Genomic DNA, 14,464 nt, shown 5'->3' on the forward strand with positions numbered 1-14,464 from the left:
TATGTGTTTTTCCTCTCTGTGAGTGTGTCGGCTCGGTTTGTGTTTCGTCTCTGTGTGTGTGTGTGTGTTGTCTATGTGTGAGTGTAGTATCTCTCTGTGTCTCATATCGGTGTGTTTGTCGTCTCTCTGTGTGTCGTGTCTGTGTGTAAGTCGTCACTTTGAGTGTGTGGTCTCTGTGTGTTTGTGTGTCGTCTCTCTCTCTGTGTCGTCTCTGTGTGTGTGTCGTCTCTGTGTGTGTGTGTCGTCTCTCTGTGTAAGTCGTCTCTGTGTGTGTGTGTAGTCTCTATGTGTAAGTCGTCACTTTGAGTGTGTCGTCTCTGTGTGTGTGTGTCGTCTCTGTGTGGATGTTGTCTCTGTGTGTGTGTGTGTTGTCTCTATGTTTGTCCTCTCTGCGTGTCTGTCGTCTCTGTGTGTTTGACCTCTGTGTGTGTGTGTGTGTGTGTGCGTGCGTGTGTGTATATATACTTGTGTGTTTATGTGTGGGTGTGTGTCTGTTTGTGTTTGTCTGTTTGTGTGTGTGTGTGTGTGTGTGGTCTCGGTGTGTGTGTGTCGTCTCTGTGGGTGTTTTTTCTCTGTGTGTCTGTCATCTCTCTGTCTGTGATGTCTCTCTGTGTTTGTGTCGTCTCTGTGTGTGTGTGTCGTGTCTGTGTGTTTGTCCTCTGTGTGCGTGTGTCGTCGCTTTGTGTGTTTCGTATCTGCGTGTGTGTTGTCTCTGTGTGTTTGTCGTCTCTGTTTGTGTGTCGTCTCTGTGTGTATGTGTCGTCTCTTTGTGTAAGTCGTCTCTCTATCTGTGTCGTCCGTGTGTGTTTGTCGTATCTATGTGGTGTGTGTGTGTGTGTGTGTGTGTGTGTGTGTGTGTGTGTGTGTGTGTGTGTGTGAGTGTGTGTGTGTGTGTGTGTGTGTGTGTGTGTGTGTGTGTGTGTGTGTGTGTGTGTGTGTGTGTGTGTGTGTGTGTGTGTGTGTGTGTGTGTGTGTGTGTGTGTGTGTGTGTGTGTGTGTGTGTGTGTGTGTGTGTGTGTGTGTGTGTGTGTGTGTGTGTGTGTGTGTGTGTGTGTGTGTGTGTGTGTGTGTGTGTGTGTGTGTGTGTGTGTGTGTGTGTGTGTGTGTGTGTGTGTGTGTGTGTGTGTGTGTGTGTGTGTGTGTGTGTGTGTGTGTGTGTGTGTGTGTGTGTGTGTGTGTGTGTGTGTGTGTGTGTGTGTGTGTGTGTGTGTGTGTGTGTTTGTGTGTGTGTGTGTGTGTGTAAGCCGTTACCAAAGCCTAAAAGTAAAGTACAAATTAAAAGCAGTAAAAAAAAAGAAGAAAATAAAGCTATTTGGTTTTGATTTTGGAAAATGTCCAAAAAAAAGTGTCCTTTTTTTTCAAAAAGTTGCCTTTTTTGACTCAATAGTGTCCCTGTGTCCTTCAAAGTAAAAAAGTGTGTGTGTGTGTGTGTGTGTGTGTGTGTGTGTGTGTGTGTGTGTGTGTGTGTGTGTGTGTGTGTGTGTGTGTGTGTGTGTGTGTGTGTGTGTGTGTGTGTGTGTGTGTGTGTGTGTGTGTGTGTGTGTGTGTGTGTGTGTGTGTGTGTGTGTGTGTGTGTGTGTGTGTGTGTGTGTGTGTGTGTGTGTGTGTAAGCCGTTACCAAAGCCTAAAAGTAAAGTACAAATTAAAAGCAGTCAAAAAAAATAAGAAAATAAAGCTATTTGGTTTTGATTTTGGAAAATGTCCAAAAAAAGTGTCCTTTTTTTTCAAAAAAGTTGCCTTTTTTGACTCAATAGTGTCCCTGTGTCCTTCAAAGTAAAAAAAAGTGTCCAAAAGCCACTTAAAGTATCCATTTGGCATCCCAGCTAATTGGGTTTTTTTTCCAAATTTTTAAAGAAAATTCGCAATTGAAAAGGGGATTTTGCACCCAACTTATGTTAATTTCTGCTCGTTTTGAGTTTGACTCGATTATTTCCTACAAGTTAAGTTAGAATGAAAATCAAGAATTGAGCGTATTTTAAGTTTAAAATGAAAATTATTCATATGAAAGAAAATTAAATTGGGAAGACTTAGGGGATTTGATTGTTTTGAGTTTGACTCGATTATTTCCTACAAGTTAAGTTAGAATGAAAATATTCGCAAGTTTTTTTTTTTTATTTATTTATTTAATTATGTAATTGATATTTACATTCAGATTTATTGAATTTTTGGGGGGTGTTTCCCCCTTTTTCTAAAATCAGGCTCCCTGTTTTCAAAATCCCTTTTTCTTCTGAGGCTTGGAGCATTTGATGGCATGATATTAAACGTAATGAAATTTATATATTTGCAATCTGCATAAAAAACCCAATTCTTGTCAATTGTTATCAAAATTCCATTTTTGAGTTTTGGTTACAATTGGGCTAAGTCGCTCCTTCATTACAATTTAACACTATGAACTATTTGATAAAACTTATTGGGCTAATGTCCTATTTTTAATTAATCCTGTAGCAAGCCGGAGTTTTTTGAAGCACGATTCACGCTATTAAAGCTTAGTATTTCTGAGTCCAGTTGAAATGTGCACTATTTTAGACAATTCTCTGTTTGGGGGAAGCTTTTGGTTCCTTTACGTGTACGTAAAGGATTGAAATACCCTTACAGGCGTCTTCTTTTCTTCGATATATTTGCTTACTTGGTTATTCAGCGTAAGCAGCGAATTTATGGCAAATCCAGGGAAGAATTTTTTTTTGAAACGCTTTCTGGGTTTCATTACAAGGGTGACAGTCCTCGCAAAAACATAAGTTGTTCCCACAAAAGGATTTTCGTTCTTAATTAGAAAAAAAAAAAAAAAACACTTTTTCCACAAAATAAGTTTTTCAAAGAAAAGTTAAGAACTCCATTAAACAAAAAATTAGCAAAAATAACATCAAATAATCTACCAATCGTGAAACTGCCACAAATCATCATCGATAAATAAATGAAACCCAAAATGAACAGAAATTACAATAATTAATCGAGTCAAACTCAAAACGAGCAAAAATTAACATAAGTTGGGCGCGAAACCCCTATGCCTTCCCAAGGCCAGAACAAAATTTGCACTTTACTGAAAAATACAAGTGAATGTGCATTGTTAGTTTAATATACATATATTGATATTTAGTAATTAAAATGTTAATATCATTTGATTTATTAAAGGTGTATAATGTATAAAAATGGAGTGATATGTGTTCAGTTCCTTCTTACAATTCGAATCATTAAGTGTTCTGAGGGGAACAGGAGAGGGAGGGGGTCAATTTTGGAGGGAAAACCGAAAATACTCAGAATCTGCCTCAAGGGGAAGACTCAGAGCCCCTTCACTCTTCCACTTCTGAGAGTAGGGGCGGGGGGGGGGGGTTATAAGTCCACAACCAAGTTTTCTATCAAAATATGAAAAATCAAAGAAGTTAGCTATTTAATGTATTTCTTCTTCTTAAGAAATCATCCATTTCATTTTTTTTGTCCATGCTATTTAAATAAAATCATTATTCTAATCCTTTATTTATTGGTTAAATCAATATTTATAATACTCTTTAAATACACAATCTCAGGCTCAATTACTTGAACATCATCATCATCAGCACTATTTTCTACTATCAGTATATTCACCCGTGGGGGCATGTCATAATATAACCGCTCGTCATCTTCGACACAGAGCCGACCCGAAGGCCCCCTCCTCACCAAATCATCTGAAGTATATGATAGCCTATCCTCAGTGTAATGAACTTCCATAATACAATCTGTAGAATCGGTGCTAGCATCACAAAGAAGAAGCTCCGATGATTGATCAATAACATTCTATAATATAAAAATCATTTTCAGTTTTCAAACTATTTAGCTTACGGGAGGGTACTACCCCTTTAATATCAAACCCCCAAAAGTTGAAAAAATAACGCAATTTAATTCTTACTTATTCAGAATATTAACGGAGAGCGTTAGGCATTCAATTCCATAGTATCAAACACGAAAAGTTGATAAATATATATTTTTTTTTTAAATTGAAAAAGAACGTTCATGAACAGTTTTGACAAAAAAAAAGTTTTGGTACGTTTCTTTGCATTTTTTTTTACCTTGGAAAAATTAAAGTAAAGCTATTCATATACGGAATAATTTCTGTTCAAAAAATTCGCAAATCTCGTAAACTAAAGAAGTAATTACATCACCGGTCACTGACACTTCCTTCAGTGAGCTTCCTCTTTGTATACTCAAGCGTAAAATTGTTACTAATCATGCGGTTATGAACATTTTTGTGAAACTCAAAGTCAATTTAGTCGGAAATTATTAAACTCTTTGGTATAACAGCCTTTTTTCTTTTTAAACTATCAGATTTCAATCAAATGTAGACATAAATAGAAATTTAAGAAGTGGAAAAGTTAATTAGCATGGCTCAGTCAATCCCCCCCCTCCTACGTCCATGCTTCCGTGACTGTATTTGTAAATTCAAACTTAAAAAGCAGTATTTGCGTTCCTTATTAAACAATATGGAGAAGAATTGCATGTGACAGTCAATTAAAACTATCAGATTTCAATCAAATGTAGACTTAAATAGATATTTAAGAATTGTAAAATTTAATTTTCTTTTTTAATTAAATCCCCCCCCCCCCCTATGATATAATAAGGTCCTTCAATTAAAAAGTATAGATAATCTAACAATGTTATTTATTAACTAGGGTTATAAGGTAACAAATTTTTTTTTTGTGGAAATGGGGGGGGGGGTGAGGGTTTTGAACGCATTAAATTTCATGAAGAGATTCTTCAACGCAGACTGGCCTGGAAATATTTTCAAAAAACATCCCTAAAAAAAAAAAACACTGATCTTGATAAAAAAAAATCACACTGTAATAAAAAGGAAGCTTTTGTAACAATTAATACATTAAAAGAATCATCATTTTATTCTAATCCCAAATTACTGATCGAAAGCTAAGCACTTTTTAAAAAACATCCCCAAAAACGTTCACTTATATTTATAAAAAATCACACCTTAAATGCAGACGGGCCTGTAATTATTTTAAAAAAAATTCATAAAAAAAAAAGCCACTGATATTTATAAAAAGGAAGATTTTGTAACAATTAATACATTTTTAAAAGAGGTAACCACACACATTGTAATGAAATAATTTCTTCCTTAAATTAATGACAAGACATTTTTTTTTTTTTGCAGACTGGCCTGGAAGTATTTTCAAAAACACCCCTAAGAAAAAGGGTCATTGATCTTGATAAAAAAGGATGCTTTTGTAACAATCAATACATGAAAAAATAAACATTTTATTCTAATCCCAAATTGCCGATCAAAATATGATCACTTTTTTCAAAAAACATATAACCCACCAATTTATCTCTATAAAAAATCAAACCTTAAATTTAACCAAATAAGATGCTTAGAGGTTTTTTCAGCTCCTAAAAACAGCAGACTACTAAGTACATGATCGCACATATTTCCTGCGCAAATAAAGAACTTCTTCACTAACTTAATGGCAAGATAATTTCTTTTTAATATAATAATGAGAATATTTTTTACTCACCAAAAATTGCTCCATTTTTTCTATGTAAATGCTTTTTACAAAAAATGCCTGTAATGCTATCTCGAATATAAACTATTCAAAACTGATGGAGAATCAAATTTGAAATCTCAATATATACAAAAATAATTGGCGGGTAAAAAGAGACATCGGTTTTCTGGTTTACCACTAAAAAAGGACACTGAACTTTGAAGTTACGCTGAACTTTTGAAATTGCGTTATTCCCTGGCAAAGAGTGTAATGACCTGCAAAATTAACAGAAAAAAACTGTTTGTACGGGGGGGCCAGCAAAGTGGTACCTTGGTATATACTTCCAGTACTGCCATTGACTGATGGAAGAGGATACTCTCGAGCAAATGGCTACGTCAGTTTCCACTTGGCAACTGCTGCATTTTTAGGGTTACACCTCGTAATCCACTTTTTTGTTTTGCTTCCAGATTTTGCGATGATTCTACCGCATGGTCTGATGTGACATAATTCATTGAGCCAGGCGTCCTTTGACATTTTACAAGCCAAATATTTCAATCAATTTCTGAGGATCAGAGGCCATTTCTCTCACAAATTTCCTAATTAAGAAAAGAAATAGCCTAAGACTGAACTAGAGGGTTCTGAACCTGATAATAATTGCTTTCAATGAGATAGCTAAGAAATAATCATACCTTTTTCTTCAGAATTCAGTACTCTATCCAATTATAATTATTTTTTTCAATACAAATTTTCTGCAATAAATTTAAAACTTCATTTGTTGCAAATGATCTCTTTTATTTTTTTAGATTGCACGCCTTGCAGGAGCCTTGTAACAGGTAGCGTTGCAAACTTGAAAAAATTGTAAATAAAACTCTCGAGATAGTTTTTCTAATCTGTCAAGTCATTTGTAAGGGTCAAACACCCCTCGGTGGTACCTATTCCCGGGTATAATCGTAATCAGCGGGTTAGATGTGACTATCTAACAGATTGTGTGAAACAGATGTGTCATGAGGACCTGAAAATAAGCGTCTTTTTGTCTACTGGCGCTTGGACTAGGCTATATGATTATGGAGATACATTATAAAGCAGGGAATAGAAACCCCCATTAATGGCAATTGTGACAAGACAAAGGGTCAGACCAAAAATAAGATTTAAAATGTTTTGATCTAAAACCATCTCTACAAGTGGTTGAAGAGGGCCCCAAATTCCCCCTCTACTAAAGAAAAAGTAACAAGTTATTTATCTAAGATTTGACCATAATACTTGTACCTCGCTCTAATAACGAGGGTGACACAAGTAGGCACGCTGCCTTAATACTCAATGCGCTGGCAGGATTATAGTTCAAAATAGAGTTCAAAATACCTTCTTAAGCTGTTTGCACCATATGTTGTTAAAATATTTGTTGCTGATTTTTCCCATACCGGCACATTTATTTTTGTAAGTTGGGACCTGATGCTACCAAAATTATTGCCTAGTCTTTCCTCTTAGAAATAAATTCCCGACTTTTCCCAATTTGGGTATAAATGAAGAAATTTGTTTCTTCCAAAGACAACAAAGTCTTCTGAGGAAAGTCATACGTTCTTAAGCTGTTTGGGGCAACAAATTTTTAGCTTGTTTTTTGCTGGGTTTAAACAAGTTTTTTACTATCATTATATAAGCTCAAATTACTACAAAAGACTACTTAACTGACAGGAACGTCAGAAAAGAACTATGAAAGTTGGAATAGCCTAAAAGAAGTTGGAAGAGACCAGAACAACTAATAATGTAGTAAAGAAATTCAGAAGGGTAAAAGGAGGGCAAAGGGTACCGTTAATTTTGGAAAAATACTAGACCAAGTCATAAGAAAAAAAGTCAGAAGCTGGCGAAGAAAATAAGAACGGGACCAAAGGTTTACGGAAGAGGCCAAGAACGTCGGAGTAAGACTAGACAAGATCTTAAGTCAGTAAAAAATGTCAGATGAGAACTAAAAGGGGGGAACGAGAGCATTTGATTTATGTCAATCGGGAGGGGAATATTACCACTTACTAAGTATGAATTCACAATATCAAAGATGGTGGAAAATAACTTTTACCTCGAAAAATCTTCTGTTTCTGTACTTCAGGAAAAAGAATGACTGATAACCCTAATCTGCTAAGCATCAAATTTCTTCGACTAAAAACATTTTTACTTCATAATTTTTTTCTTTTTTAACCATTTCTACTGTTCAATATTAAATCGCTAAAAAGGTGTTTTCCTATAGAAAAATTCCAGTTTTCTAAAATTTTAAGGATTTGATTGTCGTATTACTTCAAATTAAGCCTTTCTAGTTATTTTTTTTTCATTTTTAACAATTTACCATTTCTATTTTTCGAATTTCAATTGCAAAAACCTTTTCATGTCAAAAATTTCCTTTTCAATGTTTAGAAAAATTCAACATTTCAAAGTCAAATTTTTAAGTTAGGTCTGTATATTTATCGCAGTGCGCTTTGATTCCAATTAATCAACGCGCTTTAATCGCAATTATATACTCTTGACTTTGAATTTTACACATTTCGGAAATTGTTTACGCCCCTTTACCATTCTCTTTCACTCGCAAATATCTAAAAAGCCTTCCTTTTTATTGATGTTTACTTTGTTTTTACAATTCCTTACTTCTGACTTCGAATTTTAAACATTTTTGGAATTTGTGTAGACCCCAATTCCTTTTGCTTTCCCCCAAAAGAACTATTAGCCTTATTTTTTAATGATTTTGATCGTGAATTTTTTCGATTGTCCACCTCAATTTTCCACGCTATATCTACCTCCTATTTATTTAGCATTGACTTTTCATCTTCATTTTCTAGACAACAATTTAAGTTCGCTATAGAAAAAAAGCCGACACAACAACATATACTTTCCCAAAAACCTTTAAAACACCTATGCACGCTTCTTTACCTATTTAATACTTTTCATAAATAATTTTTCATAAATAAATACTAAATGATTATACCTTATCCGAGCAAGAAGGCTAACACAGTTTTATCCTTTATAAGGCGAGTGATAATTGTAACCTATTTTAGCGAAGGCGATGATTGAAATCCTCACAACTCCCCTACATAAATCTACACAAATCTTTCAAAGATCATTATTTACAGCAAAGTTCAAGCCTCTCATCTCAGTACAGGAAAATTGCAAGAGAGAGATGTACTTACAAGGGATGAAGATGCCTCATTGGTCAATTTACAGCTCTCCAGTCCACCCTGCAAAATATGAAGATCTGAAAATTTGGATACTTTTCATTAATTTTTGATAAAACAGATAAGCTCTCTAGAATTTTCTTCAAAGCTGTAAGAAATGAAGGTTCTTTACTTACCAATTTACCTAATAAATTTGATAAAAACATTTTCTGTCAAGTAGAAGAAGCTCTGCCCAAGAAAATATTAATTGAGAAGATTCATCATAACAGACGGCGCTGTCGATCAAAGCGAGCCAGTAGTGAGACAGTCTATACCTATTACTGGAGGACAGAATAAATTTCTAGTGCAAGAACACAATTTTGAATTATGACATAATCAGAAAAAAAAAACTATTCCACTACTCACCAGATCTAAAATTCAGGAAAAAGAGCCCTTGGCGAAGGAAATATATATTAAATTATATACTTGCAAGATATGCAGTATACCATTTTCTCATAAATTCTAACTTATACACCTATGTGAGATTCCATAGCGCCAAAAGACCTTATACATGCAAGGTATGCAGTAGAAAGTTTTCACAGTATTCTAATTTATCCACTCATATAAGAGTTTATACTGGAAAAAAAAACTGTACCCCTGCAGCTTATGTGTTTAACATTTTTCTCAGATTTCTAATTTTTACAACCATTTGAGACTTCATACTGGAGAAAAGCCTAATGCTTGCAACATCTGTAGTGAAGCATTTTTTTTTAGAAATCCATATTACTCAAACATATGAAGATTTATACAGCAAGCAAGATACCTGGGAATAACCAATAGGAGCTACAATGCACCTACACTTTAACCGAAAAAAACATTTTTCAACTGGGTCCTGCAAAAGTGAACACATATTCTGTTTTGTTTACCAAATGTTACGATATATTTATTTTTTCATATCTTTTTTGTCCTATATATATATATATTTTTTTAACGTTAATATATATTTTTATTCCATTTATTTATTATGAGATAAATTTTTTAATAAATCCATCACTGCCCTCTATTTATCTCAACTCCGTCTATTTAATATAGAAAGCTTCCTGCAAAACAACGTATACCCAACATTTTATCCCCTCACAAATATTTTAAGCTAGAAAAAACTACAAACCAGAAATTACAATAACAGCATCAACTCTTTTTTATTAATACACCAAAATCCATTTAATAAACCAAATGTATCGAAAACCTTATAACAAAATTGAAGCACACATGTAAAAAACTCAAAATCTTCGAAAACTTTATAATGAAATTTCAGAAAAATCGGAAACACGCGACCCCAAACTAAAAAAAAGTCTGTAAAACACGAACAAAACTTAAAAAATTTGGAAACACGTGAAAAAAACATGAAAAAGTCGGAAACGCACGAATAAAACTTCAAGAAGTCGGGAACGCTGAATAAAAACTTCAAAAAGTCGAAAACAATTCAAAAAAAATCTTCGAAACTTCTAAGCACGCAAATAAAATGTAAAAAAGTCAAAAACGCACGAACGAAGCTCCAAAAAGTCAGGAACATATGAACAAAAACTTTAAAAAAGTCAGAAACACGTAAAATTCAGATCTTCTTCCTATTTTCGATTTCACCTGTGCACATTTAACACAATTTTGGATTTTTTTTTTTTTGCTTAAAGCTTTTTTATTTTTTATAACTTCTATTTAACTTGTTCCGTTTATGGTTACTTCTCTTTGTACCTCATTATTCTCATGCATTATGTTTTGGTTTCGATATTGTTTGACCGGAAACACAAAATCTACCTCTTTGCCTTAGGATGGTAGCTTATTTTTAAAGTGCTATATGATCTTAAATTTTGAATAAATTAAAACCAAATTGAAAACCAACTTGGACCAAATTGAAGAAATAAATGTGCACCTATCCATTTGTTTTAATGTTAACAAAGAAAAAAGAGAGAAAATTGTCATATACTTCTGTGTTAAAAACGGTGTTTTAATTCAGTTAAATTATTTTTTTACGTCAATCTTCATAAATTTTTTGAACCAATCAAATTATTCCCGAATCCTACGTCAGAAAAAACGTCAGGCATCCCCGTTTTTTTTCAGTTGTTGCATTACCTATTTATTGCTATGTCAAATTTTAAGCCTGAAGTAGAACGCAAAACCGTATTGGTTCTTCTGAATGAAATTTTCAGCCAATAAAAAAACATTTTTACCCTTAAGTTTGAGTATACTTGTGAGTTTTTTGTGTTAACTTTGTTTTATGTCTGTTTATGTATGTTATTATTGTGGCGTACGATCTTTTTTCAATTACAGTAGCCTTATACATTTGTGGTAAGTTCAAAATGCCATGGCAACAAATCATTGATCTACCTGAGGGGGTGCCAAATTTCAGAAATAACACACACCAGAGGGCGTACACCAAGTGTGGTAGTATTGTGCTAAGCTTTGTGGAATCTCACCCAAGTGTAGCAGAAACTGTACCAAGCTTGTCTTAAATTCTGTCAAACATGGTGGAACTCTGCGGAACACCTGGAGATCTTAGTATTTTCGGAGGCAAGGGCCCTTGTAGTCAAGAATTGTCACTAACCAATGAATTAATAACTTCAATTTATGTATATTATTACAGGCCCACAAAATAGCCCCCCTGAAAAATTTAGAGGCATCAAAGGTGATAGATGATTCATACTCAGTTCTGTGTTTAGCAAAACTCTATGACGAGAAAGAGAACAAAATCCCAGTCAAAGGGATATCGCTGAATGTATTCCCTCCTGATGGTTTCAAAAGGTAAGAAAAATATCTATGTACCTACATAATAAGATGCGTCGGTAACTCTCAGCTCATCACTGATCTTTTGCAAATATAATTGACAGTGTGATCCATTAAAACGGTGACAAAATGTAAGCATAGTTTTGGTAAGTCTATCCTGTTTGATTGATACCCTCTCTGGTCTGGTAAGTCAAACAGGTGCTATCCTGTATGACTTGGTAAATATATCCTGCTGGGAGATCCATTTGAAACTAATCGATATCTAAATGAAACCTATGGAATAATATATAATCCCCCTTGATTCCCAAGAATATTTTTGGTATGCACCTTTGTTATTGGTGCTAGGGGGGTTATCAGTACCCCTTCCATCAAGGCCGTACCCAGAGGGAGGTTAGGGGGTTTGAGCCTCCCCCCCCCCGAAATGTTTGTCGGACTCGTAAAAACGTAACAAAAATGGATATAAACAGATTTTGTATGCGTTTTTTGAGTTTTTTTTATGTAAACCCCCTCCCGAAAATTTTTTTGAGTAAAACCCCCTCCGAAAAAAATCCTGGGTATAGCCTTGCCTCCCATTGTAGCAATCTTTTATTATGTAATATAAAATATTAAACTCACAAACTTAATGGTATATAAAAGGATAAGGGGTAGTGGGGCATCATAAGCCCCAACAGGAAACTTCTTTGTTTTGGGGTGGGGCAAGTGCCACAAAGAGCTTTGTTTTCAGCTATTTTAAGAGGTGTCATCTTTTTCTTACTAAAACACAATGTTTCAATGTGCTTAAACTTATTAATATAATGTACTTGAGCATTAGAAAACCCTTTTATAGAGGTAGCAATCGCTTCAGCCACATAAAGATCAAAAATCATGCGGAACTTCCATAGGAGCAGTAATACCCTTTCCCGTCCACCTAAAATTCTAAAGGAAAAATATTACTAAGAACTTATTAAAAAAACTACTTATCATCGTAAATTTTTACTAAATATTCAAATTTTGTCCAAGATTCCAATTAAAACTCAACATGAATTTTTAACAGCAATAAATCAAGTGTTTATGGAACCGGTGGCCCACTTGCGTTAGGTCTGGACATGATTTGAAAAACAATATTAAATTCAATTAAAAAAAAAGAAGTTTGTTTAACTGAAGGTCCTAAGCAAAATTAAAACATAAAACTAAAAGAAGTTATTTCGTATTTTAGGGGGGTTCACACCCTCCTATGCCCTTACTTTACACGCTCAAATTTCACAATTGTCCCAATCATAGGCAGCGCGATCGCGCTGCCTAAGTAAAGAACGATGTTGGCACAATGTATTATTTTTTTTGTTTTCCATACCAGGGCACTTCGTATCGAAGGAGTTGTCGTAGAAACTTTGAAAAGGGCTCCTTCGATTGGAATTGGAGTGGCTAGTGCCCTTTTTAATAGTAAAAAGCGATGGGAGGGTAACTAACCCCCCCCCCCCCCACCACGCCGATCATTCCCCCAAACACATCCAATCAAAATTTTGAGATAGCCATTTTGTTCAGAGTAGTTGATTTACAGATAGAAAATGTTTTTGAGGAGGACACTCCCTCAAAGCCCTCAGGGCAAGAATTGTGAGTTATGCTCTAAGGGCATATAAAGTTTTTATTGAAAGCATTGTTGTAGATACTTCAAAAAGAGCTGATTCCATTGGAAATTGAAATGGCTAGTGCCCCTTTTAGTAGTCGAAAGTGATTGGAAAGCAACTAACACCCCTTCCACGCCCACCATTTCCCCAAACACTTCCAATAAAAATTTTAAGATAGCCATTTCGTTCCACGACGTCCAATGTTCTGGAAATAATATCTTTGAGCAGGACTCCCCCCCCACAGCTTTTCGGGAAAGGGTTGTAAGTTAAGCACTAGGAGTATATAAAGATCTTATTGAAATCGTTATCGTAAAAATCTGAAAAAGGATTCTTTTAATTTGACAATTAAAGGAATTTTGCCTTTTTTAATAGCCAAAGGTGATTGAAGGGCAACTAACGTCCCTCTCACGCCCATCTTTTCCCCAAACACATCCAATCAAAATTTTTAGATAGCCATTTATTAAACGTAGTTTTAAGTTCTGGAAATTAGGTCTTTGAGGATGACAACTCCCCCAGAGCCCTCAGGACAAGGGTTGTAAGCTGTGCCCTGAGGGCATATAAGGTTTTGTATAGACAACGTTGTCGTAGAACTTCAAAAAGGGCTCATTCGATTGGAAATTCAAATGACTAGTTCCGTTTTTAATAGTCCAAAGTAATTCTAAGGCAATTTACACCCCTTTCACACCCACCATTTCCCCAAACACAATTTCGATATAGCCATTTTGTTCAGCGTAGTTGAAAGTTCAGGAAATTATATGTTTGAGCAGGACAGTCCCCCCCACAGTCTTCAGGGGCAAGGGTTATAAGTTATGCACTGGGGGCATATATGGTTCTTATGGAAGGAATGCTTATATAAACTTCAGAGTGGGCTCATTTGATTGGAAATTAAAAGTTCTATTTCACTTGTTAAGCGTCAAAAGATATTGGAGGGTAACCAGCTCCCCCCCCTAAACCCTTTTTTCCCAAATGCATACAATAAAAGTTTTAAGATAGCTATTTTGTTAAAAATAGTTCAAAGATCACATAACAAAAATTCCGGTGTCGACACAACCCCCCGGGGCCGAGGGGCAGGCGTTGTAAGTTATGCCCTGGGAGCACATATGAGTGTTATGGAAGGTATGCTCGTATTAAGTTCAAAGAGGGTTCATTTGATTGGAAATTGAAAGTTCTAGTTCACTTTTTAAGAGTCAAAAGAAATTGGAGGGCACCTTGCCCCCCCCCCCCCTCCACCCTTTTTTTCCTCAAACCCATTCGATAAGAACTTTAAGATAGCTTTTTTTAAGTTCAAAGACCATATAACGAAAACTCAGGGTTCAACACAGCCCCCCCAGGGCCCGAGGGCAGGTTTCGTAAGTTATGCCCTGGTGGAATATATGGTTCTTATTGAAGAGATGCTCGTAAAAAATTCAGAGATGGCTCATTTGATTTGAAATTGAAAGTTCTAGTTCAGTTTTTTTTTTAGTCAAAAGAGATTGGAGGGCAACTAGGCCCC

General features: G+C 35.1%; 1 protein-coding gene across 1 annotated transcript in view; it reads left to right on the plus strand.

Moving 5' to 3' along the window:
* Positions 1–14,464, plus strand: part of LOC148952406 (uncharacterized) — a 109,537-nt gene that overhangs the window by 54,994 nt on the left and 40,079 nt on the right. Inside the window, exon 3 of the mRNA XM_089089863.1 lies at positions 11,229–11,386. Within this exon, the coding sequence (XP_088945989.1) occupies positions 11,229–11,386 (158 nt within the window). The remainder of the gene's footprint in view (positions 1–11,228; positions 11,387–14,464) is intronic.

This window comes from Artemia sp. Qi Xiang Cuo, chromosome 5 (genome assembly GCF_049724085.1).
Source record: "Artemia sp. Qi Xiang Cuo chromosome 5, ASM4972408v1, whole genome shotgun sequence".
In the NCBI taxonomy this organism is placed as follows: domain Eukaryota; kingdom Metazoa; phylum Arthropoda; class Branchiopoda; order Anostraca; family Artemiidae; genus Artemia; species Artemia sp. Qi Xiang Cuo.